The following is a 26,084-nucleotide window of genomic DNA, read 5'->3' as shown; positions in this document are numbered from 1 at the left end:
TCTCTGATCTGTTTTTTACAAGTCACCCAATGATGTATTCATCAGCAGGGTAACTGAATCCATCCACCTTGCTTCTGGTCATCCTCTTTCCTTTCACCTTTTCCAGAGACCTGTGTCTTCATATAATGTGTTTGGAATATTTATTTATTTACAACATTTAGAAACCCCCTCATAGAGCAACTCGGTAGTGTACAAATGGACATAAATAAAAAAATGATATATGTAAATATTATAATAGAAAACAGTCAAAAACAAGAATAAAATAATTAAAATTAAAAAGGCAGAGAGGGTCTTTGGGGCACCAGTTTTATGATTGTATGCTGTTCTGTGAGCTCCAAGTGAACTGGCAGGGTCAGGTCTTTAGACATTCTTTTATTTATAAATGTTTATATATTTATACATTTATGAAATATTTAATTCATATATTTATTACATTTCTACACCATCCATCTCACTTAAGTGACCCTCACTGTTTACTACAACATAATAATTCAGTATAATCATCTAAATAAAAGCACAGATTAAAAATAGGATTAAGAACAAGTTAAAACTTGCAAGTTAAAAGTAAGAAATCAGAGTTAAAATTTCAGAATGCTTAAGTTTCAGCCAGCTCCAGTGTTGCATCATACTCTTAGATCTTAATAGTCTTCTGGAAAAGCAGAAGTGAGTGCTTGCTTCACCTCTGAGGTTGAGATGTTCTAAAGAGTTAGGGTACATACCAAGATATCCTCAAATGCAGAAGTCCAAACCATCATATCGTAAATTCTTGAGAACTCTGAATTCTTGCTTACATAGGGAAATTTTTCCCAAGTAACCCAAAAATATTTCAGATAAGCTGTTCGCTTTTCCAATGAAGCTTCTCTGTTTTTCAAAGTTTACACTAATGTATATTAACCAGAAATTATAAGTCATGGGGGAGGGGAGAGAAAATGCTCTATTTCCTTACTACCACTAACAACATACCAGTCAAGCTTCTGATATACCATGAAGGCTCAAACTCCCCTTAAACTCTTCTGCATAATCAAAGGTTTAGAAAGTTGTTGTGTTTTTAAAATAATTAAATATCTAGCAATATGCTGGAGTAAAAACATACTTTGTGAATCATTAAGGGATTAAAGAAATGTAGAGAAGATACACAGACATAACCACATCAGTAGGGAGATATCAAGTATAAAGAGTTTAATTTTAAGAGTTATATCTATTTTATAAGTGAAGCTAGAAGACGATTATTCAAAGTCTAACTCAGAACCCTATGCTCAGGCACTTAGTCTCATGTCAGCACTATTTTTCATATAACTAAAAGCCTAAAAACTAAAATGTTATTAGTGCTGATGTAAATCATCCACAGACATCAAGATCCAAGTGAAATACAGATCAGTGGCTTCTAAAAGATTTCACATGTGGTATTAATGAAAATAAACGAGAACCAGAAGTAGATGGGTTAAATCCTGCTGCCAAATTAAAGTACAGTAGAAATCATGGATGTCCAAGATATTGGTTGAATGATTTTGTAATCTGGAAAGAGAGGCAAATTGATCAGTCACAGTTATGTATATACTCACATCTAACAGATAATAGACTAGTAAAGCAAGGGAGGCTAGTGATGTATCCCATAAACATTCCAAATGGCAAAGTTCTACCTTGCAAGTAAAAGACATTCTAGAATAAATCATTAACACTAGATGTGCATATTATAGAGTTGAGCAAAACAGGAAGAAATTTTCACAAGGATCCTTGGTAATTAAGTGTTGAAAGTTTTCCTGACATGTTTTAATATAATATCCTGGTGACCCTCCCCATCCCCCCAATAACTGGGGAAAGGGGGCTAACAGGAAATAGAGCATGATGTGTTTAGAGAGAAATGTTTAAATATGTGCATCTTTACTGATATGAGCATAGAAATGTTTAAATACAGTATACCAGAGTTATATATCTTATGGTGCAAAACCAAACGTTTTCATTTTTATTATTTAATTGATGTGGTGGGCCTTTAGTTTTGGTAGGGGGATTGTTTATAAAAATGGCATTACTGATCTCTAGAAAAGCCAATATGAAACGTCTCTTCCCTCACTTGTTTCTTTCCAAATTAAGTCTTTCTTATTCGTGTTGCATTGAAGCATTTAAAACATGGCATCTTTAAATGTAGTCCCAGCATTCTACCACTATTTTTCAAATAGTCCCTTCCTTCTAGAAAAGGAAAGGAGCCTTGCCTACTTGCCCTTCCCCTGACACTGAGTGCCCCTTCTGCCCACAGCACTATTTCTGAGGTCTGTGGATGACTTTCTGTATTTTCTGTCCTTACATTGCATGGACCAGGGGTGTCAAACTCAAGTCCTGGGGGCTCGATCTGGCCCACAAGGTGCTTCAATCTGGCCTGCGTGGCTACCCTGGAAACAGCGAAGGACCAGCCTCCTGCAGGTCCAAGCTCCGTTTTTGCTGGCAGAGGGTTGCAGGAGGCCATCACAGCCACCCAAGCTCCATTTTCGCTGGCAGAGCACTCGGGGCCCTGACATATAGTGAAGTCGAGCTGGCCATGCCCACTCAGCTCCCAAGTTTAAACACAACCCCGATGCGGCCCTCAATGAAATCGAGTTTGACACCCCTGGCATAGAGCTTGTGAAGATTCCTTGTGAATGCCGTATTAATATTTAGAGTGTACCAGATTGGATTAACAAGTTCTGCCGCATTTACCCTTCTGTGTGTTAAATGTACAAATGGGATTTTTTTTTTATAATGGTTTTCATACAGAGGGCAACCTGCAAGCCAAAACTTTGGGATAGAAATGTCTACGGTGATTAGAAGAAGATGTATAAAAATAACCCATGCTAGAGAAACTGGGAAAAGTTGATGTTTTTTCTCCTTGTCTCTCTCCATGCTACAGCTTGGATTAATCCACTGAAATCAAAACCTGAAGATTCAATACCAATCAAAAGAAATTCATCTTACGTCGTATATATCTAAACTGGGATTTGCTACCAATTAAGCAGTTTTTATAGGAACTAGAAAAAGTCATGAAGGATCAGCTATCAATGTCCATCAGTTTGCCAGGCTATTTAGGGCTCCTGAATTTAAAGCAACTTTAATACTTTAATTACCACTGCTAGGAATCTTTGTCCCTTGCCAAGGATGGGAATTTTCTGAATATTCTGCTATTATGTGATACATATTGCCAGACACAATATTACTATTATGTGATCAGGTCAGATTGTTGGACTGACTGGCCCACTGGCCTGTCTAACAGGGCTTTTCTTACACCTATTGAACAAGAGTAAAATAAGGAATGCTTTGTATCTACCTAAGTGGCAAATTATTAGTTACTTGTTTCGGTCTTCATGGATCTTCACTTGGTATATCTGTTAAATGAAAAATAAAATTTGTGTGAAAAGAAGAGAAAGGAAAAGCATAGAAACAAAACTGTCCCATTAGGGAAGTGAGCAAAAAACAATGTATCCTCCCAGTTTTTATGTAGGAAGCCTTTTGCACTCATCAACTTTCTGTTCTTACCTGAAGGCTCACAGTACCTCCACTTGTGATCTGTATTATAATTGGCAGTGAGGGAGCACCAGAGTTTCCAGCCTGAGGTACCATCAGTTGTACACTCTGAGTAAAGCTTTTTTTTGTAGGCAAAAGGGAAAAAACAAGGCTCTTTTGATTCCATATCTTCTCAGAAAATTATTGAAGACAAATGCATGTGGGAAAGAAAGAGAAAAAGCATAAGATCAAACTCTAAAAGCAGAGGAATGCAGTTCCAGTTATGCTATATTCACTTAAAGCTGTGCAGTACTTGATGGCAAAAATATACTGTGGAGAATATGAAGCACAAATGTAATTCCCGTTCACAACTCCTTAAGCATTTTTTTTTCTTCAGAATTTTACAGCAGCTGCCAAAGGAAGGTGCAATCTTGGAAAAAGTTGTGACTGCTTTAAAGAGATATAGGTGGGTAGTTTGTATCTCAAAAATCCTATTAACTTTCAACTTCAAAGTGCTGCACAACCGCCTTAGTGATTTTTTTTCCTCATGATCAACAAGAAACAAAATTTAAAATTCAGACTTTATTAACTTAATTTCATCTATCTTCTATTTCCTTTTAACAACATACACAACACACACACAAAGTAATAACAAAATGGAGATCTTAATATTAAGTAATTAGTTCAAGACTGAAACTATTAACATTAGCTAAAACTTTGATATGAAATGCAGAGGTTCTTCTTTATCTTATACTCAATGTTGCCTGAAAAGTTAAATAATATACAGTATTTGCTTGTAACATTGACATTCTAAATGGCAATTAATATTTATAGAAAGTTTATATTTCTCTTTTGTGGAATCAATAAGCAAAAGGTATGAAGTGGTGATACTAGAATTGAAAAGTACAAGGACTCACTTGTAGCTCTCGGGGTCTAGCAGCCAAGTCAACATCAGAGACTGGCAATATTTGCCAAGTCTTTGGCATACTAGGAGTGCCACTGTTACATTTCTTAATATTACTTTTCGTTCACCTATTATCTCAGAATATCAGACTAAATGTGTTATTATAAAAGCTTGGGACATAGCAATCCTTAAATACACTTTGAAAGGATATAGTGAAGATGAATGATTGTGTAAATCACTTGTGTAAAGAGAAAATACAGCTGCATAAAATATTGAACCAATGGTCTTTTGGTTTCAGAATCAACTCCAAGGTAGCTTACTTCCAAATAAATGTAAATAAAATTGTGCTGTGTTCCTAAACCCAACCATTTATCACCATCTGGTATCTATGAGCTACCTGCCTTTTTTCTTGTTTAAACGTGTATCAGCACAGAAACTCCATTTCATGTCCGCATCAAAATTCTCTGTAGTGGCACACCAAAATCTCCCATTCTTCTCATTCTTCTCATCCTCATCAATGCAAGTGGTAACTTCCTCTCCTTTATAGTTGAAAGGAAAGACACAAGGCTGGCCATTGGAGTTCCCACCATATTCTGTTGAATGTAGGGAAAACAAAGCAACACTGGGAGAAAATTTGGTTCAGTTGTCCAAGAAAAAGAAACACAGCAAGAACTTAGAACTCTGGGTTGGAACTTTATATTGCATCGTAAGAGTATCACTCTGGAACATTTTCATGCTTTAATTGAGCAGAGAAGCTCCAAGAACAGAAGAGTACTTGGAATGTGATGCCATGACCTCACGAAAGAGAAAAGCTCTCCCTTCTTACAAGTTTGGGAAAGGGGTTAAAGGAAAAATCATTATTTAATATGTCAATTCATATGTCCACCGAATTCATACTTATGTTTTCAGGTGGCTAAGCTAATTCATTAAAAAAGCCACAACAAACAAGAAATGAACAGCAAAAAGCAATATAAATATAAAAAGTGCTTGAGGCTTTTAATCCAACAAACCCAAGAAACACATTAAACAGGCCATCTGATATCCCATGCCAATGTCCAGGAGAGCATCCAGTACAGATCTTTCACACTTTGCAAAAATCAGACTTTCTGGGGAAGAATGGCACACTGAAATGTCTCTGCAAAAAGTGGAGCTGATGACTGCAACTGATTATTGCAACTGATGACTTTACTGTGATTAAACTGGCTCTTCAATAATTCCTCTAACACCAAGAGAGGATTTGAGATCACCCACAAGTGCTCCAGGCAATTGCTTCTCACTCTCTTACCTTGAAAGGAGCATGATTTCCACTTGCTGTCATTATCATAGTTTGGGGTTGTGGCACACCATAGCTGATTGTATAAAGCCCCCTCTGTGGTGCAGGAATAATAGGATTTGTTCCTGTATACGAAGGGAAAACTGCAAGGGGCAGGATCTAGAGAGGAAACCCAGCAAAGAGGAAGAAGCATTGATTGAAACAATATAAGGAAAGAGTTGATGTGACAATTAAGGATGAAGAGGGATTAATTTCATTCTGTAGGCTGAAATATTCTTTTCACATATAAAGGAAAATGATCAAATGTTCAAATTATGTACATAATATACATTAGGAGCAAAATAGCAAGTAATATAAATAAAGGAATAGAAATCACATTACTTTCATATTGTGGCATGGAAGTGAGGAATACAACACTGAAGCAGCATTTTCCAAAGGGATATTTTTGAACAAGAAACCAACATATAATAACATGGAAGTGCAGATTTGTTTATTGACAAGTTCAGTACCCAAGGCCAGGAAAGAGAAGTCTAAACAAGGGGGGATTGGAAACCTTAATAGATTTATTCAGATTTTTATCTTTATTTAATTGCCACATGACAATTACAAATACTCATTAATTATGAGATGGCCATAATGATATCACTCTAATTGATAAGGTTAACCTTGCCACTTTGCTATGGAAAGAAAACCAAAGGCCTAAAATTCTGTAATTGTTATTTAGTCACTACTTTAATATCTTCCATTCCTAGTGCTTACTCTTACAATCTAGTAATTAGCTTTTTCACTTGTTAGCATATTGTTACCTTAATGCACTTGAATTCCAAGCACTTGACTTGCTTTCTGCTGAATTGCAGTATTGTTATTTGAATACTATATACAACTTAGGTCCAAAGTTGGACCCCTCAAATTTTCTTCTGCTGCACATAGAAAAGCAGCTATAAAAATAGGTAATCACTGGAACCAAAGCATATGAAGAAGGGAGATTTAATAATAGGAAGATGATATATAATAAATGGATTTTTTTTACTACAACTCCCACAACCAAGAGATGGGTTGTTTCTTAACTATTAAACTATTCTTCTTCCCAAAGCTTGCCCTTTTTTCACAAAAGTTGGGTTCAAGTTACATCCGTGCTTTGTCTGGTTATTTCCATTATTTGTTTTGCTTACCTGAAGGCTCACAGTATGTCCACATAGGCTCAAAATCAAAATTACTTGAAATAGAACACCAAAGCCTTCCGTCAGATCTTCCATCTATTGTACAAGTTGAATAAAGATTATTTTCAAAGATAAAAGGAAAGATGCATGGACTAGTAGGATAATTTGCATCAAGTCCTAGAAGAAGGAGATAAAAGGAGAATGATCATTTGCCATTCTATTAAAGTCCATCAAGTAATAGAGTTAATATTTTTTTAAGTGTAACCCTCAGCATATCTACTCCATAAGTCCTGAAAGTCTGTTGGTACTATGGATAATAGCATGCAAGGTTATATCCTATACCATTAATTATATTAAGGAAAATTTGAGGTTAATGGGAAAAATATTTATTTTTGGCTGAACCAGGACCTTAATTACTCTATACCCTTCTATTTTACACTGCACAACTATCTAGTGCAGTAATCACCAACTGGTGGGCCGGGGACCACTGGTGGTCCACAATAAAATTTTGGTGGTCCTCAGAGAAATGTCCCCCCCTCCAAAGCACTCCCCCCCAAGCAATTAATCCAGGTTGTGCGGGAACACAAGGCTGCACCGCCCACATGGCCCACCCACCCGCTGGCCTCTACAGTCAGCCAAGTTACCTTGAGTAGAGCCACACGAGCTTGAACTGGATGGTAAGACCAATGGTGGGGAGGGAAATCTGCCCCGGGGTGGCTTGCTGATGTTGGTGGGAAAGTCGGTCCATATTCCAGAGCTGCAGTAGTCACAAGACTGCCCCTTTGGTCATCCCAAAGCAGCTCCTCCAGTCCATTGCAGGCCAGTGCACCTGGGTGGAGGAGCAGCTGCTCTGGGATGACCAAAGGGCCAGTCCTGTGACCACTGAAGCTCTGTAATGTGGGACCAACTTTCCCACCAACGTCAGCAAGCCACTGTCAGTCAAAATTCATATTAGTGGTCCGCAGGATTTAAAATTATGAGTTTGGTAGTCCCTAAGGTCCAAAAGGTTGGTGACCCCTGATCTAGTGAATAAGGGATTATAAAATTCTATCTCCCAAAATAATTAAATCTACTTTACCTTTGATTTGCTTTATTATATATGGAAATAGTTGTACTTTTGATCTGTTCTGTTCTATTTTATATACAATTTTCTGTTCTATTTTATATACAATTTTCTGTTCTATTTTATATACAATTTTCTGTTCTATTTTATATGCAAATTCCTAACAGTTGTTGATGCTCAGAACAAACCAGAAAGGGATATTCTGTATAAAAACTTTTAAGTTATTATAAACCATGACTTCTAATCTAATAGTCCTCAATTTCACTTACTGGTATCAGCACAGTAGCTCCATTTCTTATCCTTATCATAGTCCCCTGTTGTAGAACACCAGAATGGTCCTTTACGGTCAGATTTGCCTGCACAGGTGTAGTAAACATGACTCATATAAAGAAAGGGGAAGATACAGGGTTTTCCTCCTGAATTGCCTCCATACTCTAGGCAAAGAGAAGAGCAATATGTAAATAGATATTAGAGCAATGTATAAATATAAATAGAGATATTGCTGTCTTTATCTAAGACAGGAGTGAGCAACTAAAGTTCTCCAGATAGACTACTATCCTCACAGTCCCATGACATTGGCTGTGCTACTTGGGACAAATGGGTGTTTGAATCATGGAAACTTGGATTGCAGAGAAGTGTTTTTTCTAATACTGAGATTGTCACCAACATAATAAAGCATAATCTAAAATGAAAAGGTCAGAGGAAAAGCTAGATATTACATATAAATATAGTGAATTGCAAATAGAATACCCAACCCTGAAGTGTTTCCATCCCTTTGCGAATCCCATTGAAGACAACCTATGATTCTCTTCACATCTGCCAGAAATATATTATAAGTCAATCAATGCTCTCTTACTAATTGCTAATGGGACAATACAGAAAAAAAATCACTCTAGAAATGTCAGGCAAGATGGTATATTTGGGTGTAAAATGCAGCAAAGGGATTTTTCTTGCATCTCTAATGATGTCTAATGGTCATTTGCATTTCTTACAGGCCAGATTTGTATACCTGTATAAACGGGATTTCTCTTACTAACACTGGCATGCTAACATTGTTGATAACATGCCAGTATAGTCATGGGATTATAGGAAATTCTGTGATACAAACTAGAACTCTGCATACTTTAAAAATGATTTGAAAGATGTGCTTCAGAATGTGTATGAATAGACCTTGTGGCTGCTCTGAGCAATGAAAACATTGCCCAGCATTATGGAGAGAATGGCTGATAGAAAGTGTTGTGTGGCCTTTCTTTTACATTTTCCCTCTAGCCATACTTCCTGCATACAAGAAAAGTGGCTCTGGGTTTGGGATTTTTTGGCCCATAGAGAATTGCCACCTTTGGTCTTGGATGAGGTGGCACTACCCCAAACAGAACCTGTATGTAATCTGGGGGTTCTCCTGTACTCATAACTCCTGCTCAAAGAGCAGGTGGCAGTCATGGCCAGGAAGACCTTTGCGCAACTGCAGGTTGTGTGCCAGTTATGTCCTTTCTTGGACTGACAAACCCTACTCACAGTCACTCATGCTCTAGTCACATCACGTCTTTTTGACTATTGCAATGCACTCTACTTGGGGCTGCCCTTGAAGAGCATTCAGAAGCTCCAGTTTATGCAAACTGCAGTGGCCCACATGGTTTTATGCAGACCTTGGTGTACATATGTATCACCTCCCCAGCAGGAGTTGCATTGGTTGTTGATTTGCTTCCAAGTACAATTCAAGGTGCTGGTTGTTTAAAGCCCTTCATGGCTTAGGAGCAGGTTATCTAAGGGACCATCTCTTGCTGGTCACATCTATCTGACCCAATGGAGTGGGGAGGCAAGGTATCCCATCAGGTCTCCATGGTGGCTCCCTTTGTCTGGAACATCATGCCCCCAGAGATTAGAATGGCCCGAACTCTAACACTCTTTTGGAAAGCATGGAAGATCTGGTTCTGCTTGCTCATATTCTTTTCTCAGTTCCTCAACAGAAAAAGCCATTATAAATCTTTTCTTTTCTTTTCCCCTTCTTTCTTCTTACAACAACCAGAATATTCCAAAAAAAATAAAACAGTCCCAAAGTTATCAATCAGTCCAAACCAAGGCAGAGTTCTCACTTTCTCCTCCTGGGGTAGTATCGATCAGAAAAAAAAGAAAGTCCAAATCTGTTTCTTAAAGTCTTATTGCAATATATTTCAGTCTTCAAATCTTTAAGGCATCTCCTCCAACAAAGTCTTAGCATACAAATATTTTTTTTTAGTCCTCTCCCTTCCCACTCATCACTTAAATCCAGTTTTTACCTAAAAAAAATAGGTTTCTTAATATCAGCTTATTAATTCCATAGGGAAGGAGAGTAAACTTTCCTTTCAGCACCACCAAACTGCCGCTTTTTTTCTCTTCTAGAAGGTATCATTCAGAAAGTCATAATTTTCAGGAATTTTGTTAAATATGTCTTAGAGTCCTGGGAACCAAGAAAAACTTTCTCTTTTCAAAAACTTTCTCCACTTCCTCCTGCGCATTCTTACCCGACTGCCAGCTTCTTTGTGGCGGCCATTGCGGACCGCCACTGCACCGTCTTGGGAAAAGGGGGTTCTGCCGGCCGGGGAGGGGGTCTGCAACACCCCCAAACTCCTCTCCGGATCCCCCCTATCTTCAGCTGCCCCTGCAGGGCAGCCTAGCTCCGGACCCGTCCGGATTGGAGCACCAAAAGCGGCTAGCGCGGCAGGGATCGCGCAGCTTCGCGAATCCCTGCCGCTCGCGAAGCCGACAAACCGGAAGTGGAAGATCTGGTTCTGCTAGTAGGTCTGGGGAACCAAGAGCAGGATGGAGCTCATTAAATGGTTGGTGTGATGTTTTGTCACTGCGGTACGGTGTGTGGTGGTTATTATATTATTTTATTATTTTATTATTTTCTTTTATTAGTTTTATTTTTATATATATGATGTTTTATACCCCTTTAAGCCACTTTGAGTCACCATATGTGAATAGGTGGCAATATAAATGTTATAATAAGAATAATTATTATTAATCACATTTATCATTCACAAGGCAATCCATGAAGCAGATGTGACATAAAATTATAGAATTTGGGCAAGGATCCACAACATGAAAGAAAACAGCAGAAATTGTGCAAGACCATAAAACTTCACAAGATTTTAGTATTAACAAGAGTTGTCATGTGAAGGCTCCAAAATTTTCCTTGATTTCTCAGAACATTCTAAACATGTCTCTATGTTGCAGAAGAGAAAGAAGTTTCTGCTCCATTTTTTGTGGCTCAACCCTACCTTGCACTAATTGCAGCAGGTCAGAGTGTCAAATTTAATTCAAGGACTTTCTAATATAGCTCCGAGAATGGGAGTTTGTGCAATCAATGGTGTAGTATATAATTCCACATTTCCTAGCCAGCATACCTGTGGGACATATGAAAGGGGAATGCATATATCTGTAGTCCCAACACTTATGAAGAACCCATGTTTGAGAAGATTACATTCATCCAAAACTGCTGAATGTAGTATGGGGTACCAGTTGTACTTCTTACCAGTAACAGCACATTGTTTCCACAGGCGTTTTTCATCATAGTTATCAGTTAATGCACACCAGGATATATCTTTGCTGGAACCATCTGTGGTACACGAAGGATAATATTTTCCCTCATAAAGAAATGGGAAAACACATGGTAGAGATGGCGCTGAAAAGAAAGAAAGAAAGGAAAAGGAAAACTGGACCTTTTTGAAGAAAATAGTGGTTAAAAATAAAGAAGAATGGGATGTTCAGTTCCACAAATTTGTTCTGGGAGACTAAGGAGTTCGAAGGCTAACAGGCCTGTGGGCCATCTTTTGGCAAAGGTTTTTGAGTTGGGTCAGAAAAAATTAGAAGCAGGCGTGGCTTATGTTTGTCATCTTGAATTATTTAGAAAAATAATAATAGTGTGATGAAAATAAAATAAATAAAAATGTTTATAAGGGCCATCAATTGTTATTCAACTGCACCACCATCTATAATGCATTTCCCACACCAGGATATCTTAAGAATATCCTGTGGTTGGTGCTTATCCCAGCTTTTTTATTAGAACTGATATAAGTTTCATGTATTTCTTTAAAATTCTTTAAAGCAACCGTACCTTTTCCCAGAAACATTTGTATACTTTAAACCAAACTGAAACATTAAAAACAGAGCATTGACCAAACTGACTAGAATTATCTCTGATCGACAAGAAGGTTAAGCAAAAAAATCACTTTCCACATCAGATTTTTTTTATATACATATGCAGTACATGTATATTTATATTTGCGTTCATGAGATAAACAGAATTTAAAAGCAAGAGCAATTATGAGAGATTTTAGTCCTTACTTTTGAGACCCATAAGTAATGAGGTGAAAACCCATGTGTACATAAGGAACATTACAGAAAAGGGCATTTTCACTCTTGGTCAAGGAATCTGACAGATGTGAAAAAAATTCATTATACTCATTCTTTCTATAAGATCTGCTTGGCCACATCTTCTTCTGAAAACTGCAAAAGAAAGTGATGTTCAAACACTGTTTCAATTGGAAAATGAACAAATATGAAACATGTTAGCCCTTAGAACAACATGAAATTACTGCTCCTTACATTCAGCCATAAAACACTTCATTTCTGTGCAGTTAGCACTGTTAATTCAGTAAAAGCAGAGCAATGAGTATCCCAAGGATTGGTAAACTGTCAGAGGGCCAGGGTGGCAGACGGCTACTTTTTATATGTAAGCTTCACAGGCAGAATTCAACCAGTGGAATATTTTGCAGTCTGCAGAAATTCAAACTTAAAAAGGGAGCTCTTAAAATTACTGCAGATCAAATTTTTGCTACAGGGATGAGAAATTAGCTTAATAACTCCCAAAGAAATGGATCAGCCATGGTAGATTACCACTTTCCCTCGGGGATCTGGGTAGCATACTTCCCAGAACTATATGGAAGTATGCTACCCATACTTCCATATAGTTCCTATACTATATGGATACTTCTTATGGAAGTAGAAGCCCTAATCTTAATATAGAAACTCTGCCAATATGGATAGCAGTAACAGAAATCAAAACTTTTTGCCCAACTAAGATCAGCAAAGACCAAGAAGAAGACCTAATCTCACCACATACCGTTAAAAACAACTTGGACTTCTATTGCTTCTCTCTATACCTGTATTGACAACTATGACTGAACATCCCAGGACACACAATCATTGTCCCTCTATATATAAAAGAGAAAAGAGATAATATTGCCAATTAGCCTGCCCAACACAACCAACAAACTTTTTTTACATATAAAGGAAAGTCCAGGATTGATTGGAACAAGAAAACATACTTACCAAAGAGTAAGCTGAATTGGTTTTGATATTTTTTCATTTCTTATATAATTTTACTTTGTAATGTTTTTAAATTCCTTCTATCACACCTTCTTTGGTCTTTTACCATAATAAAGATTGATTTAATCAGTACAAACAACAAAGACATTCACAATATTTTTAAAAATTAATCACATTTATAATCTCATTAGCCTTTTGTGAATCACATTCCTTGGCTCACATTGCATTGGAAAAAATGTTACATTCCTTTAAACACAGATAAATTCTTTTTGTTGCATTGTAAATTACAATTCATTAATAACATCTAGAAGTGCTCTGGAGTCTGGACCCATGTACCCAATGCTGGTGGGGGAAGAGTGCATTTGCTTTTAGGAATATAGCTTGTTTACTTGTGTGATAAAGAAGGGTTGGGCTTTTTTTTTTCAAAATCTTTTGAAATTCCTCACCCTTTAAAATAACCGATCAAACTCTGTGCCAGAAGTTGTTAAGCATTTCTGCTATCTAACTTGCAGACTCAGTCCAGGAAGATAATAACAATGACCAGAGATCATTTTAATACATGCATGGAGTCTCTCATGCACACCCTCCATCTGCCTAGGGCTGACTGTTCAAACAATGCTTGCAGGGAAAGTGCAGGGAGTGAGGTATATAATCAGTTAATAATTCTGAAGGCCTTGTATGAAATCTGATGGAGTTAGCAAAGCTAAAGGAGTTAGCAAAGTTATATAACCCAAACTTCTACTTTAGTTTCACTTAGAATACTTATACTTATGATTTATATTAAAAATTGATTCATTCTGAAAATCTAGTTTCCAGACAACAAACACTGAAAATCTTTGCCTGGTGTGAATGTATTGGTGATAGTATAACACAGCAACCCCAACTTGGTCACCTCTATGTGTTATAGTGACAGGTTTCATATATCACAATATACCATATTTTCTTTAATTATGACATGAAGAATAAAATACAATTTGTGGGATTGGACAACATTTTAATCTACCACTATAATTGAATGTACACATTATTTTTAGTTAAGGTACAGTGAAGTTATTATAGTATAACACAATAGATGAAATCTGTCTTGTCTGCAGTTTAAAAATCTTGTGGCTCATGTTGCAACCTACGGAGAAGTCAAAGAATCTAGTGGCTACACCAGAAATAAGTTCTAAATCTGGTTAGCGATAAATCTTGTTTTGTTTTTGTGGCTTAGTATGTTATGTGTATTCATTTTGTTATTAATGTTTTTAATTAATTTATTAAATTTATTAAATTTCAATTCATTTTACCATTTGTATCCCAAACATAGGTTAATTTAGCAACAAGGTTAAGCATACTGTATCTATACAACCAGCATATGACCTTCAACCAAACATATATTCTCCCAACCTACTCATAAGCCTATCATATAGAGAAGAGTCAAAACAAAGCATAGTTCTTAGTATAAAAGGTGGGTTCTAATAAAAAATATTCAGATTTGATATGCCTATGGACATTTGAGGGAACTCACTTTTCTGCTAGGTTTTAAACTTGGAAAGTTCTCCATCTGCTTCTAACTGTCCAACTGACCCTTAGAATTCTGCTATCCAATCAGATGTCTGGCTTGCCAAATGAGCCAATCCTGTGCTAACTTAAAAGCCAGTTATCAATCTACATGTTATGGTATCTTCTCTCAGCTGCTGCTTGGATGGCTGCAGCTTCTTGTGGGATATCTTTGTATGTGTTTTCTGTGTTGTTGGCTAGATGCCCCCCCCCCCTTTTTTTTTTTTTTGCTTTGCTTGTTTCTTATTTATGTGATATTTTGGTCAGTTTTTCTGTGAGTCTCCTAGAGTTGTTCTGGAGTCAGACAGTACCTGGATCAAATAAATTAAGATATATATGACACATTACAATGTAGACATTTGGAATATGGTTTCCAGGCGGAAAGTAAGAGTCTAAAAATAACAGATGAAGTAATTTAAACAATATACACAGTGATCTTCTCTCATGTTGAAGCCTGGAACAAATATTTAAGTAGCAGTGGGGTGTGGATAGAGAGAATGAATGGTGTATGTATATCAAAAGTTCATCTGAACTTTGGATTTCTGGATGCTCTCCAACCATTGATATTTGCTTGTGCAATTGTGTGGTTTCTGGGTAAGAATTCAAAACAAAGAATAAATTGTGGAAATTTTGATGCTCTCCAAACTTTGTTGTTAGCTTATAAATTTTCATTACCAAATTAGAGGACATCATTATTGCACAATCACACAAGCAAGCATCCAGGCTCAGAGATTGTTAAGAACTCCAAAAATAAGCTTGGGGCTACAGATAATGTTTTCCCTTTGGGGGAATACATTATTTTTTTCTCTTTCTCTCCCCCCCCCCTCAAGTTTGATCTCATGCAATCATATTTTTTATTCTAAAATTTCTCTTCTGACTCTCTGAATCAACAGTTAATTTAATATAGCCCATTTGGTACATTGATGAAATATTGCATTTTTCTGTATCTTGTACAGAGGTGGAGAGAATTTCCTGCCTACTCTTGAAAAGGAAAAAAAATGGTAAGAATTATTTGACTTCATTGTAAATTTCTTCTTGACCACCAGATGGGGAGGTAGGCTGCTTTACTTGGGTCTGGTCAGTTGCAGGTAATCTTGGAACATTTGAATTAAATTGATTAAATTGTTCACAATAGTTTCAAAGGGATTTATCATTGGAGAAACACTCTGGTCAATCTTGAGAGACTTTGCAAAAAAAATCATAGCAAGGGGGAAGATGCTAACTTTGCTTAAAGCATTGCTAGATTAAGTGTCTCTCTTCAGGGGGAAAGAATGTGCTCCGTTGCTTTGGAGACAGCTCTGGCCAGAGGAATGTTTATTACCGTGGCCTCTTTATTGCCTCTTCAAAGCAGCCGAGAGCAGAAGAAATGTGAAGCCTTTCCTTTTAGCAATACAGGCAAGATTTCTGAAACTTTCTCATTGTGTTTGGAAAGGGTTTGTAATTGGATGAATACAGGGATGAATGAGAGATACTCGGTCCCTCCTTTGCTTTTACAAATTAGTTCTTTCCAGTTAGGAGTTGTAATTTGAGACACAACACTTCTTTTGCTGAAGAGAAAAGGAGGGGGAATTAGCCCCTTCCTGAAACTACGATGTATCTTAATCAGTTGAAGCAGCAGGAAATAAGAGTTGTAAAGGGCTTTGTCTCCCTTCCAGATGAGCATAGCAGAATCGGCTTTCTGTTTCCATTTAAAAATACAAACAAGAGTTCTCAAACTTTCCAACTGAGGTTTGATTATCTTTTGAGAACTGGGAAATTTCTAACTCTCCTTGTTATACAAATAGAGTCTCTGAGATAGCAGGAAGACAAATTGAGCAGAGAAGAGGGGGTGGGTGGGTAGAAAGATCTCTTTGTTTGTAGCATGTGGGGAACTCCAGCCCCTCCCAACATCCGATGCTCACAGAGAGAGAGATGGGACATGCAGGTTTATATTAACATTACATATTCACTCCTGGCTTCAATATTTCTTCGCTTTATCATAAATCCAAATTATACAGTTTTATAGAGATGGGTTTCAGAATCATCTTTTACTTTTCTGTATCTTGTACAGAGGTGGATTCATAAACTGTACAGATGCAGAGAGATAACTCAACAAGACGTCCATAACAAAGAATATTTATTGGTTCATCAGGTATATTCATAACTCACGTTTGTGATGAAGTTCTTATTTTATGACCAATCCTTTGTATATCTGCCTTGTAAGTAAAAGATGGTTATCTCCTAACCCATCTCATAGCGGTAGAAAGGCTGCTTGCTATCAGTTCATGAGTCCAGGCAAGAATGGAGGGAAACCTCCCCCAACCCCTCAAGGGTCAATTTAGTGACCAATCAGGATTATAGATATGGCCACGTGACATGAACTACATTTCCCAGGATACCTTTAACTACATTTACCATGATGCATTCCCTTAAGGGGACAGCTCATAATTCCTAAGTAACTATCCAATTCCCATAGACTGGCTGGGACAGCACATGCATCATTGTGCTTTTTCTCAGAATTCCTGTTTTGCTGATATTTTCCCATTGAGCATCCTTTTTCCCCACAGAAAATCAAATAATATTCACAATTTCACATCCTGCATTGATTTATCACACAAAGGAAAACAAATAGAAACAGCTGCTCTTGATCTCCCTTGGTCATCAGTGAAAAACAGGAGTATTGAAGTATTCTCATCTCAAATAATCAGTATAATAGTGCTTGAACTTGCTTTTTTCCTTCTCCTTTCTTATCTCTTTTTTTAATCCTGTGCTGTGCCCTTGCAGAGTATTGTTGCTGAAGCAGAAATACTTCTACTAACTAGTCCCTCTAAGCCCAAAGTGGGTGGTGGGATGCCTTAGGGGGCATTGAGAGGCAAGAGGGATGGCAGGGGGACGCTAAGAGGTGGCAGGGGACCGCTGGAGGTGAGCAGCAGGGCACAATTCAGGTGTGAGAAAAAATCCCGCCACTGCCACATTCGAGGCAAGGTCCCGCAGGATCATCCCATTGACTCGCACTCTCTGCTGCAATGAGCTCCGCCCCCTGAACGCAGCATTGGAAAAGGAGAGCAAAGTCAGGGTGGCTTTGCTCTCCTTTTCAAATATCCCACCGCCACTGTGTTCGGGGTGGCAGGGCGGCACCCTGAACGCAGCGTTGGGAATAGGAGAGCAAAGAAAGAGTGGCTTTTCTCTCCTTTTCAAATATCCTGCCACCGCTGTGTTTGGGGCGGCCTTTGCTCTCCTTCTCAAACATCCTGCGGTGCCCCGAATGCAGCGTTGGGAATAGGAGAGCAAAGCCTTTTCAAACATCCCACCACCATGTTTGGGGTGGCGGTGCAGCGCCCCAAACGCAGCATTGGCAAAGGAGAGCAAAGCCTCCTCCTTTTCAAATATCCCGCTACCGCTGTGTTTGGGGTGGCAGGGCAGTGCCCTGAATGCAGCATTGGGAAAGAGAGCAAAGCCAGAGTGGCTTTGCTCTCCTTTTCAAACATCCCGCCACTGTGTTCAGGGTGGCGGGGTGGTGCCCTGAATGCAGCGTTGGGAATAGGAGAGCAAAGCCTTTTCAAACATCCCACCACTGTGTTCGGGGCTGGCTTTGCTCTCCTTTTCAGACATACCGCAGCCGCTGTGTTCTACCCCATTGAGCCCCTTGCACCGGAGGCACCTGCCCAAGTAGGCAAGTCCCAATGTAGTGGTGCACAAAGTCAGTTGGGTGAGCCTGAGAGAGGGAAAGAGAGAGAAAGAAATAGAGAAGGAAGAAAAGAAAGAGAAAAAGAAATAAAGAAAAGGGGAAAAAGAAAAGGGGGGGATGGAAGGAAGGGACAGAAAGAAAAAGAAATAAAGAAAGAGGGAGGGAGGGAGGGAGGAGAAAGATAATGAGATATCTATTCTAGTCCAATCACCTGCTCCAGCAGGGTTAGAAGGGAGTGTGTGCGTGTGTGTGTTCTCCTTGTAATTTACCGGTACATTTTGGTTTTGCCTTCTTCAGAATTGGCACTGTAATACATTGGGGAAAAGTAATTTTTTAGGGTAGAGATCTGGTCCAATGGATCCTGTTTAAAGCCTCAACAAAATGTGAGAGCTTCCTGATCGTCTTGGCCATGTTTCGTCCACAAAACCTTTAATTAATAGAAGCCAAAGATGTTTCAATGTGCTGGCAAAGATGCTGGCAAAGATGTTTCAATGTGGAAAAGGGCCTCTATACTAGGCCTCATTTCAATCTGATGCATCAGGTCTGTCTCTGTCTCTGTCTCTGTCTCTCTCTCTCTCTGTCTCTCTCTCTCTCCCTCCCTCCCTCCCCACTCCATCCCTCCATGCCCCCTTTCTTTGTCCCTTTTTCTTTCTTTCCCTTTTGTCTTTCTTTTCTTCCTTCTCTCTTTCTCTCTTTTCTCTCTCTCTTTTTCCCTCTCCCAGGCTCACCCCATTGATTTGGTGCACTGCTCCACTTGGACTTCCTTGGGCAGATCCCTCCAGTGCAGCAGGCTCAATGGGGTGGACCTGTGGGGCCGACACCTAGAACTGCTCTTATATGAGGTTGTTGTTTTTTTGCCTGAACAGCTTGAGGCTAAATTGTTTTACATAACTGGATAAACTCTTAGCACTCAAGCACCATTTTTAAGAACAGCATTTTTATTTAACATGTGATCTTTGCAATCCATACTCTACAGAGCTTAATTTTAATTTAGTTGATCCATGGCCCCTTTTAATTCTTTTTTCCTATGCTTGAAAACATGTTGGTTCAGTTCTCCAAAGCATACTTTGACTCTAATATCCTCCCCCCCCACAGGCTTTCCCTAAATCCAAATAGTATCATTTCCAAAGTTAAATCATTTGCAGTTCTGTTGTCCAGTGAGCCTTGAGTTTGACACTCAGCTGGGTTCCTTTGTCTCAGTATCCCATCCTCATCGCCAGTGTTGTGTCACGGGAAAGAGACTCTGAGACCCAGTTGACTTTTTCCTTATTTATTTTCTTCTAGGATTAAGCAATGGAGAAACCATGGCAGCTTTTCATATAGGTGGCTACTCGTGGCTCATGGCCAATGACGGCTCTTCAAATCTCCCACCGCCATGGATCAACCAACCATAGGTAAGTGTTGTGACTCCGGGATTTGAATCTGTTCCGTTGGCAGATGTGAGCTCGAGTGAAGAGGATCTGGCAGTGAAATTTGAGCCTGCATTGCTGAGTGATTTTGAGGATAGCCAGGATGAGGAAGTGGACTTGGCTATGAGAGATGAACCTAATTTATTAGAGCTGTCAGAGTCTTCTACCTCCCCCAAGTCTCCCTCTCTGATTATGCAGCAGCCAGTGGCAGATAATCAGGAAAATGGGCGAGAGGTTTCAGGAGAGGAGGAGGGATTTGAGGGATCCTGGCTTGATGTGAGAAATAGACGGAGATTGAGACATCAATCTCAATTGGGAAGGAGGCGTCGAGCCGATGATTAATTGATGAGACTAACACGCCCCCTTAGGGGATAAAAGGAAATGGATTGGCTTGAGAAATTTGCCAGAAGCAAAGTGTCTTGTTAGAGCGAAAGTACTGTGAAGATTATCTGAGGCATTGTGATTTATAGGCACTTCGGGATTGCCAAACAGATTTCAGAACTACTGCTGAGGACTGGAGAAACCGCAGCCGTTATCTTTGTTGGGGTTTGTTTTTGATTGCTCACCTGTGGATACGGGTGAGGCATAACAGGTAAGAATGCAAATATATAACACCTCCCATGTTCTGTTTTTTTTGGTTTTTTTTGTTCCTGAGCCTTAGCAGAGCTTTAGGGGAGCAAAAACTCCCCTCCAGAGACTCGTCTGAGGCTAGGAAGCTCCCAAAATGGAGCTTGGAAGGGTACTGCATGCCCCTCCCATGCTCTGGCTTTTTCCTTCCTGAGCCTCAGAGAAGCCTTAGGGAAGCAAAAATGCACACACACCCCAGAGTCTCCTCTGAGGCTAGGAAGCTCCCAAAAATGGGTGGGGGTGGCAAAAAAGCAAAAAAAAGTCACACCCACCTAGTCACATAGCCATGCCCACCAAGCTATGCCCACAGAACCGGTAGTAAAAAAAATTGAATCCCACCACTGTGGACTACCCAGACTTTCTATCAACTTAAACAAGCATTAATGACACCGCTGGCTTTGGGCTTGCCTAGTTTAGAGAAACCCTTTTCTCTTTCTATAAATGAGCAAAAAGGGATCATGAATAGACCTTTAACTCTGAAATTAGAAAGGTGGGAATGCCCTGTGACATATGTTTCAAAACAGTTAGACACTATTGCCTTTGGTTGGCCAGCCTGCCTGAGGGCACGTGCTGCCATCACCATTCTGATTGAGATTTGTCTTGGTGTCATAATTGGGGTCCAGCATACTGAGGTACTTATCTAGAAGCCTAATTTGGCCAACACTTTCAAATCCGTACAATCAATTTCCACCAAAAATACTTAAAAGCTCCTTTTGTTTCTTGAACAGTGGTCATCCCTTGTCCAGATGGACTGTTTCCTTCAGAAAATAAAATGTTGTTACATGGAAGTCCTGATCGAAAGTTTTTAGTGATGTGAAGAAAACAGATTTCTTGTAAACAAAGATGTGGCATTTCTGAGCTTCTCTAAAAAAACACTTGTAATTAACAAATTCTTACCTCATCCGCACCTATTAAACTACTTCCTTCATAACAAAGAATAGATAAATAATCACTTGATGACCCACTTCCCATATTTAAAACTACTTTAAGAACTAAAGCAGAACATTATCTAAGAACCTATCTTCCTACTTAAAAGTAGTATAGGGAGCCCCCACCCCCAGAGGATGAAATATTTTGGGGAATATTAAAAGAGAAAGAATATTATATTTCCCCTAAAGGAGAAATGGAGAAACATGATCTTAGAGGCAGAAAGCACCCCCAGTCTTCCTGCATAGTGAAACAGTCTCAGGAAGATGCCTGAAGTCTTTAGAGGTGCGTATTTCTATTTAAGAAAGACTGGTCCAATCTATTAAAAAAACAGAACATCTTCAGCTCCAGTTGACGGGATTAAGAATTTACATTCACCTATCCAAATTCTAAGAACATGACATGATCTTTATAACATAATAGGATTATCCTACCACCATTAGAATAGCAAAAGATACAAAGCTCACTATATTGCACAAACCCCTAAACCAGTTGAGCACGTAGCAACGAAGACCAAGCGAGACGAAATGGCCGGAAACAACTCACCACCCGCACCGTTCAACCCAACAACCGAAGACTGGGAATCATACGTCGACAGATTCCTCATGTTCCTAGAAGGGAGCGACCTCCATGAAATATCAGAAAATAGAAAGAGAGCCATTTTCCTCACCCATTGTGGTCCCACAATATTCAAAATGGCAAAGGCATTAGCGGCACCCACCGATGTAAAGACAATGGCTTGATCAGATTTAGAGAAATTACTGTGAACTCATTACACACCAACCGTTTCATGCCTCATCAAAAGGCACAAATTTTATCAGCGCAATTAGAAGGAAGACAAGAGTATCAGAGATTTTGTTGCAGCACTAAGAGACATTGGCGGAGCATGTGAATTTCTAAACATGGATGAAGCCATGAGGGACTGAGTGGTCCTGGGATTAAAGGACCTTACACTACAGGGCCAATTACTAACAAGACCCAAGATAACTCTAAAGGAGGCGATAGAAGAAGCTACCACAGCTGAAGCCACACAGAAATCAGCGGCTACCATGCAACAAATGAATAAAATACCAACGGAAACCAAAAAAGCCACAAATCAAACGCACAATAAGACACCAACGGAAACTCAAAAAGACACCACCACAACACACCACGAAGACATCAAGTCCCCATCAGAAGACAAAGAGGATGAAGAAGAGGTAAATCAACTCCGGTCGGAAAAGGGCAGACAGGAGAGGAATAAAAATTTCATTGTGCAGGGTGCGGGGGAAACCATCCATGTTCCGAATGCCATTTCTTCGATGCTATTTGAAGATATTGTGAATGGCGGGGACATATAGCAAGGGCATGTCGAACAAGAAATAACTATGGCCCTAGACAAAGATGGAACACACACACACCCAGAGAGAGAGAAAGGCAAACAGGGAGCCCTTGGAGTCAAGAGAACAGAAACAGGTGAGGAAAAGAAATAAACAACAGAAAAGAGGAAACACACCAAACAGTGGTGTGGGCACTGGGCACTCCAGTACAACCAATTCATAAAAGGTACATGTACAAGTCACCATAGAAGCCCAGCCATGCAAGATGGAAGTGGACTCAGACTCGTATTTATCAGTTGGTATCATGGAATATTATAAAAGGACTAATACCTGATATAAACAAGGGAGAACTCAAAATACAAAAGCTCACACTAAAGGACTACCAGGGAAACAGAATTCCTGCAGTAGGTACTGGACATTTCAAAGTTAAATTCAAAGAACACACTAAAGTTCTCCCACTAATGATAGTCAACCAGGACCGACCGAGCCTATTGGGACTCGAATGGTTTGCACCATTAGGAATAAAAGTTACCTGCCCTTTTCCCTTTTTTGGCTGTTTTAAGTCTTAAATTCTCCATTCTCTTTCCCCACTTTTCCCTTTCTTCCCCAGATAGAGTTACTTGTTCATTAAAGATGGCTTCTTCTTTGTCCCAATCTTCTTGTTGCGCAGTCTTTTCTTGTTGTTTCTCGTAGTTGCAGATCGCCATTTCTAAGAATTGAAAAATGGAGCCAAAGGAGCCCTTCCCTTCTTGTGTCTCTTCTTTATATTTTTAAATTCCATTTTCAGTTCATCCAAAGATAAAGCCATTGTAGAATTTTTTAAACAACCACCCAATTGTTTTTAGTCATTCAAATATAATATCCAAATATCCCAAAGTCACCAAGCAATCCACATACACAGAAGCTGTTTCTTTTTACACTTTCTTCTTTTTCACTTTCTCTTCCTGGGGTTACTATTTAGTTACAAAGTTCCAGTTAAAATGTATCTTTTAGAAGTCTTATTGAGATTTAACTTTAGATTCTTTTAAAGTCCAGGCAGTCTCCTCCTTCCAAATCCTGCCCTTATTCTTTTCCTCTCCCTTCCTACTTATAAAAAAAAAAGGATTTTTTTAGTATCCAGAAATCTTTATTGGCCCTTTGGCATTTAATTATATTTTCAGCTTGATTATTGGTGCCAAAGTGGATTTTTCCGATTTCTTATTCAGCTCTCTTCATTGTCAATGTGAGGAAGGAGAGTGAAGAAAAAAAACTTTCCCTTTTCACTTTCTTTCGCTGCTTCCGACTCTTCTTTGGGAGCTATATTATCTTTTATAAAATTTAAATTCCAGGGTACCTTAGTTGTTGCTTTTTATCCCGGTCAGCCAAAACTTTCACTTCTTATCTTCCTCCTGCACTTTCTTTTCTGGTTGAGTGTTTCTTTGAGGTGGCCATTTCTGATCACCACTCCTACCGCCTTCGGGAAAGGGAGTTTGACCAGCTGAGGAGGATGCGGCTCTCCTTGACCCTGATGGCGATCTCCCCCCTCTTCACCACCTCTACGGGGTGGCTTAGCTCCAAAGCCAGCTGGCTCAGGGCGCTCCAGCAGCAAGCCCAGGAAGAAACCGCGCACGATCACAGATTCCTGCCTGTCTCCGAAGCCCTGCAAACCGGAAGTCAATTTGAAAAGTGGATATAATGTTGGAAAGCAACAGAAAAGGGGAATACAGAAGAGGGAAATGGAGGTGGAGAGACAGGGGGGTAAAAAGGAGAGAGAGAAGAAGAAAGGGAAGAAGTAAAGGAAGAGAAGTTACAAAGGTTTGGAGCAAGATGTAAAAAACAGGACTTATTCAGAGATAATGGGTGAAAATCTAACTGAAAAAGGGATTCTGTGAAGGTACATATGATGGTATTGTTAGATTTGTAATAGAAATAATGTTAGAAAATTGGAAACAACATATGATTAAAAAGAGGGATAAAATAGTTAGAGTTCATGACCCACCACAGTTGCTTATCAGCAACCCAGGGGTGGGATTCAAATTTTTTAACAACCGGTTCTGTGGGCGTGGCTTAGGTGGTGGGTGTGGCTTGGTGGTCATGTGACTGGGTGGGTGTGGCTTGGTGGTCATGTGACTGGCTGGGGATGGCCAACTCAATATCATCCACATCGAGGCACGCATCTCCTTGCTTGGCCTCTCATGACTGTGGGGATGCTGTAACAGTCATAAGTGTGAAAAACGGTCATAAGTCACTTTTTTCAGTGCCATTGTAAGTTTGAATGTTCACTCCACACAAGCAAAGTATCAGCAAAGAAGGCGAAAAAAACTCCAGAGAAGTTCCTGAGACAGGAAGTCTAGTCCTGCCAAGAATGTAATAAGGGTTAACGGAGAGACAGTTTCTGTAAGCAACACCAGAATGTTTCCTTCCTGCCTTCCTTACAGGATTAGGCCAATAATTTCTTCTAGCAACCGGTTCTCTGAACTGCTTAGAATGTTAACAACCGGTTCTAGCAAATAGGTGTGAACTGGTAGAATCCCACCCCTGCAGCAACCCCATCTTTCATGCAAGAGGGTTAAGATTTCTGCTTGTAAACAAATGGGAATACACAGGGAGAAGGAACTGGAAAGAAACCATAAAACAATTCTCTAAGGTACACTATATCCTCTTAAGCATTTGTTGTAAAATTATTGGATAATGACCAGCGGTCATCTTGACAAAGGCTCATATGAATAGAGCTGTCTTTTTCCCCCTCCAATCATTATTTGTCCTAAAAATGCAGAAGTTGAATATACTGTTTATTTCAACTGCCAAACACAGTACAAATCCAATTTGACAAGCCATTCTGAGTTTTAGGAAACCACTTAAGACTGGACTATTCCATCAAGCATAGGAGGAGAGCATGCTGTGTTTGACAATTTGATAGGAAGCAACATGTGTTTGTGTAGATTTTTTTTTTCCTTTTTGCAAGATGTTTGATACCTTATTAATGTAAGGTGAGGATTTGATACTTTATTTGTCTGAAGGAATTAAGTAAGGAAGGAGAGAGGAAAGGAGAGAGGGAGGGAGAAGGGAGAGGGAGGGAGGGAGCGGGTGAGGAGGGAAAAGAGGAATGCATTAAAAGGCCCATCACTTCCATGAGATAATTAAGAAGGTACGAGAAAGGATATGTTTTAAATCCCCCTTGACTACACCTTCTTTCCAGAAGTATAAAGTTTTGAAACCTATGCTGTCATCAGCAGCTCAGTCACACAATCCTCCCTAGTTAATAATAGTTATGTAATGCTTCCAAATTAGGGACTAATGATTATGACTTGTTAAATGTAAAAACTTCCATTAGGGGAGGTTCCTTGGGGGACAGACAGTGAAAGTGTTTACATGGCCCTACAGCTGCAATTTGTGCAACTGACCTTTAGCTATTTCTTTTCATAGATGGGGA

General features: G+C 39.2%; 1 protein-coding gene across 1 annotated transcript; it reads right to left on the bottom strand.

Annotated features, from left to right (window-relative positions):
- Window positions 1-456: 456 nt before the first annotated feature.
- Window positions 457-20,386, bottom strand: LOC148129049 (uncharacterized). Its single transcript, XM_087947345.1, has 11 exons — window positions 20,366-20,386; window positions 18,317-18,417; window positions 17,951-18,129; window positions 11,386-11,535; window positions 8,141-8,305; window positions 6,821-6,985; window positions 5,661-5,807; window positions 4,777-4,968; window positions 3,505-3,660; window positions 3,296-3,353; window positions 457-1,515 (listed from the first exon to the last, which is right to left on the bottom strand). The coding sequence occupies exons 1-10, from the start codon at window positions 20,384-20,386 to the stop codon at window positions 3,331-3,333; spliced, it is 1,299 nt and encodes a 432-aa protein (XP_087803471.1). The 3' UTR covers window positions 457-1,515; window positions 3,296-3,330.
- Between the last annotated feature and the right edge of the window lie 5,698 nt (window positions 20,387-26,084).

This window comes from Notechis scutatus, chromosome Z (assembly GCF_049901735.1).
Source record: "Notechis scutatus isolate UNSWTSFEM ecotype Mainland chromosome Z, rNotScu1.2, whole genome shotgun sequence".
In the NCBI taxonomy this organism is placed as follows: domain Eukaryota; kingdom Metazoa; phylum Chordata; class Lepidosauria; order Squamata; family Elapidae; genus Notechis; species Notechis scutatus.
Note: the sequence above shows the minus strand (reverse complement) of the source record. Positions and strands in the feature narration are given on the sequence as shown.

Bases quoted from the DNA above. Each gene is read 5' to 3' on its own strand.
- LOC148129049 (XM_087947345.1), bottom strand. From the start codon at position 20,386: ATGCCTCACCCGTATCCACAG. The intron at 18,418-20,365 runs GTGAGCAATCAA...TCCCTCTCTCAG, and splicing joins TGCCTCACCCGTATCCACAG to GCTCACCCAACTGACTTTGT. The intron at 4,969-5,660 runs GTAAGAGAGTGA...TACATTCAACAG, and splicing joins GAAATCATGCTCCTTTCAAG to AATATGGTGGGAACTCCAAT.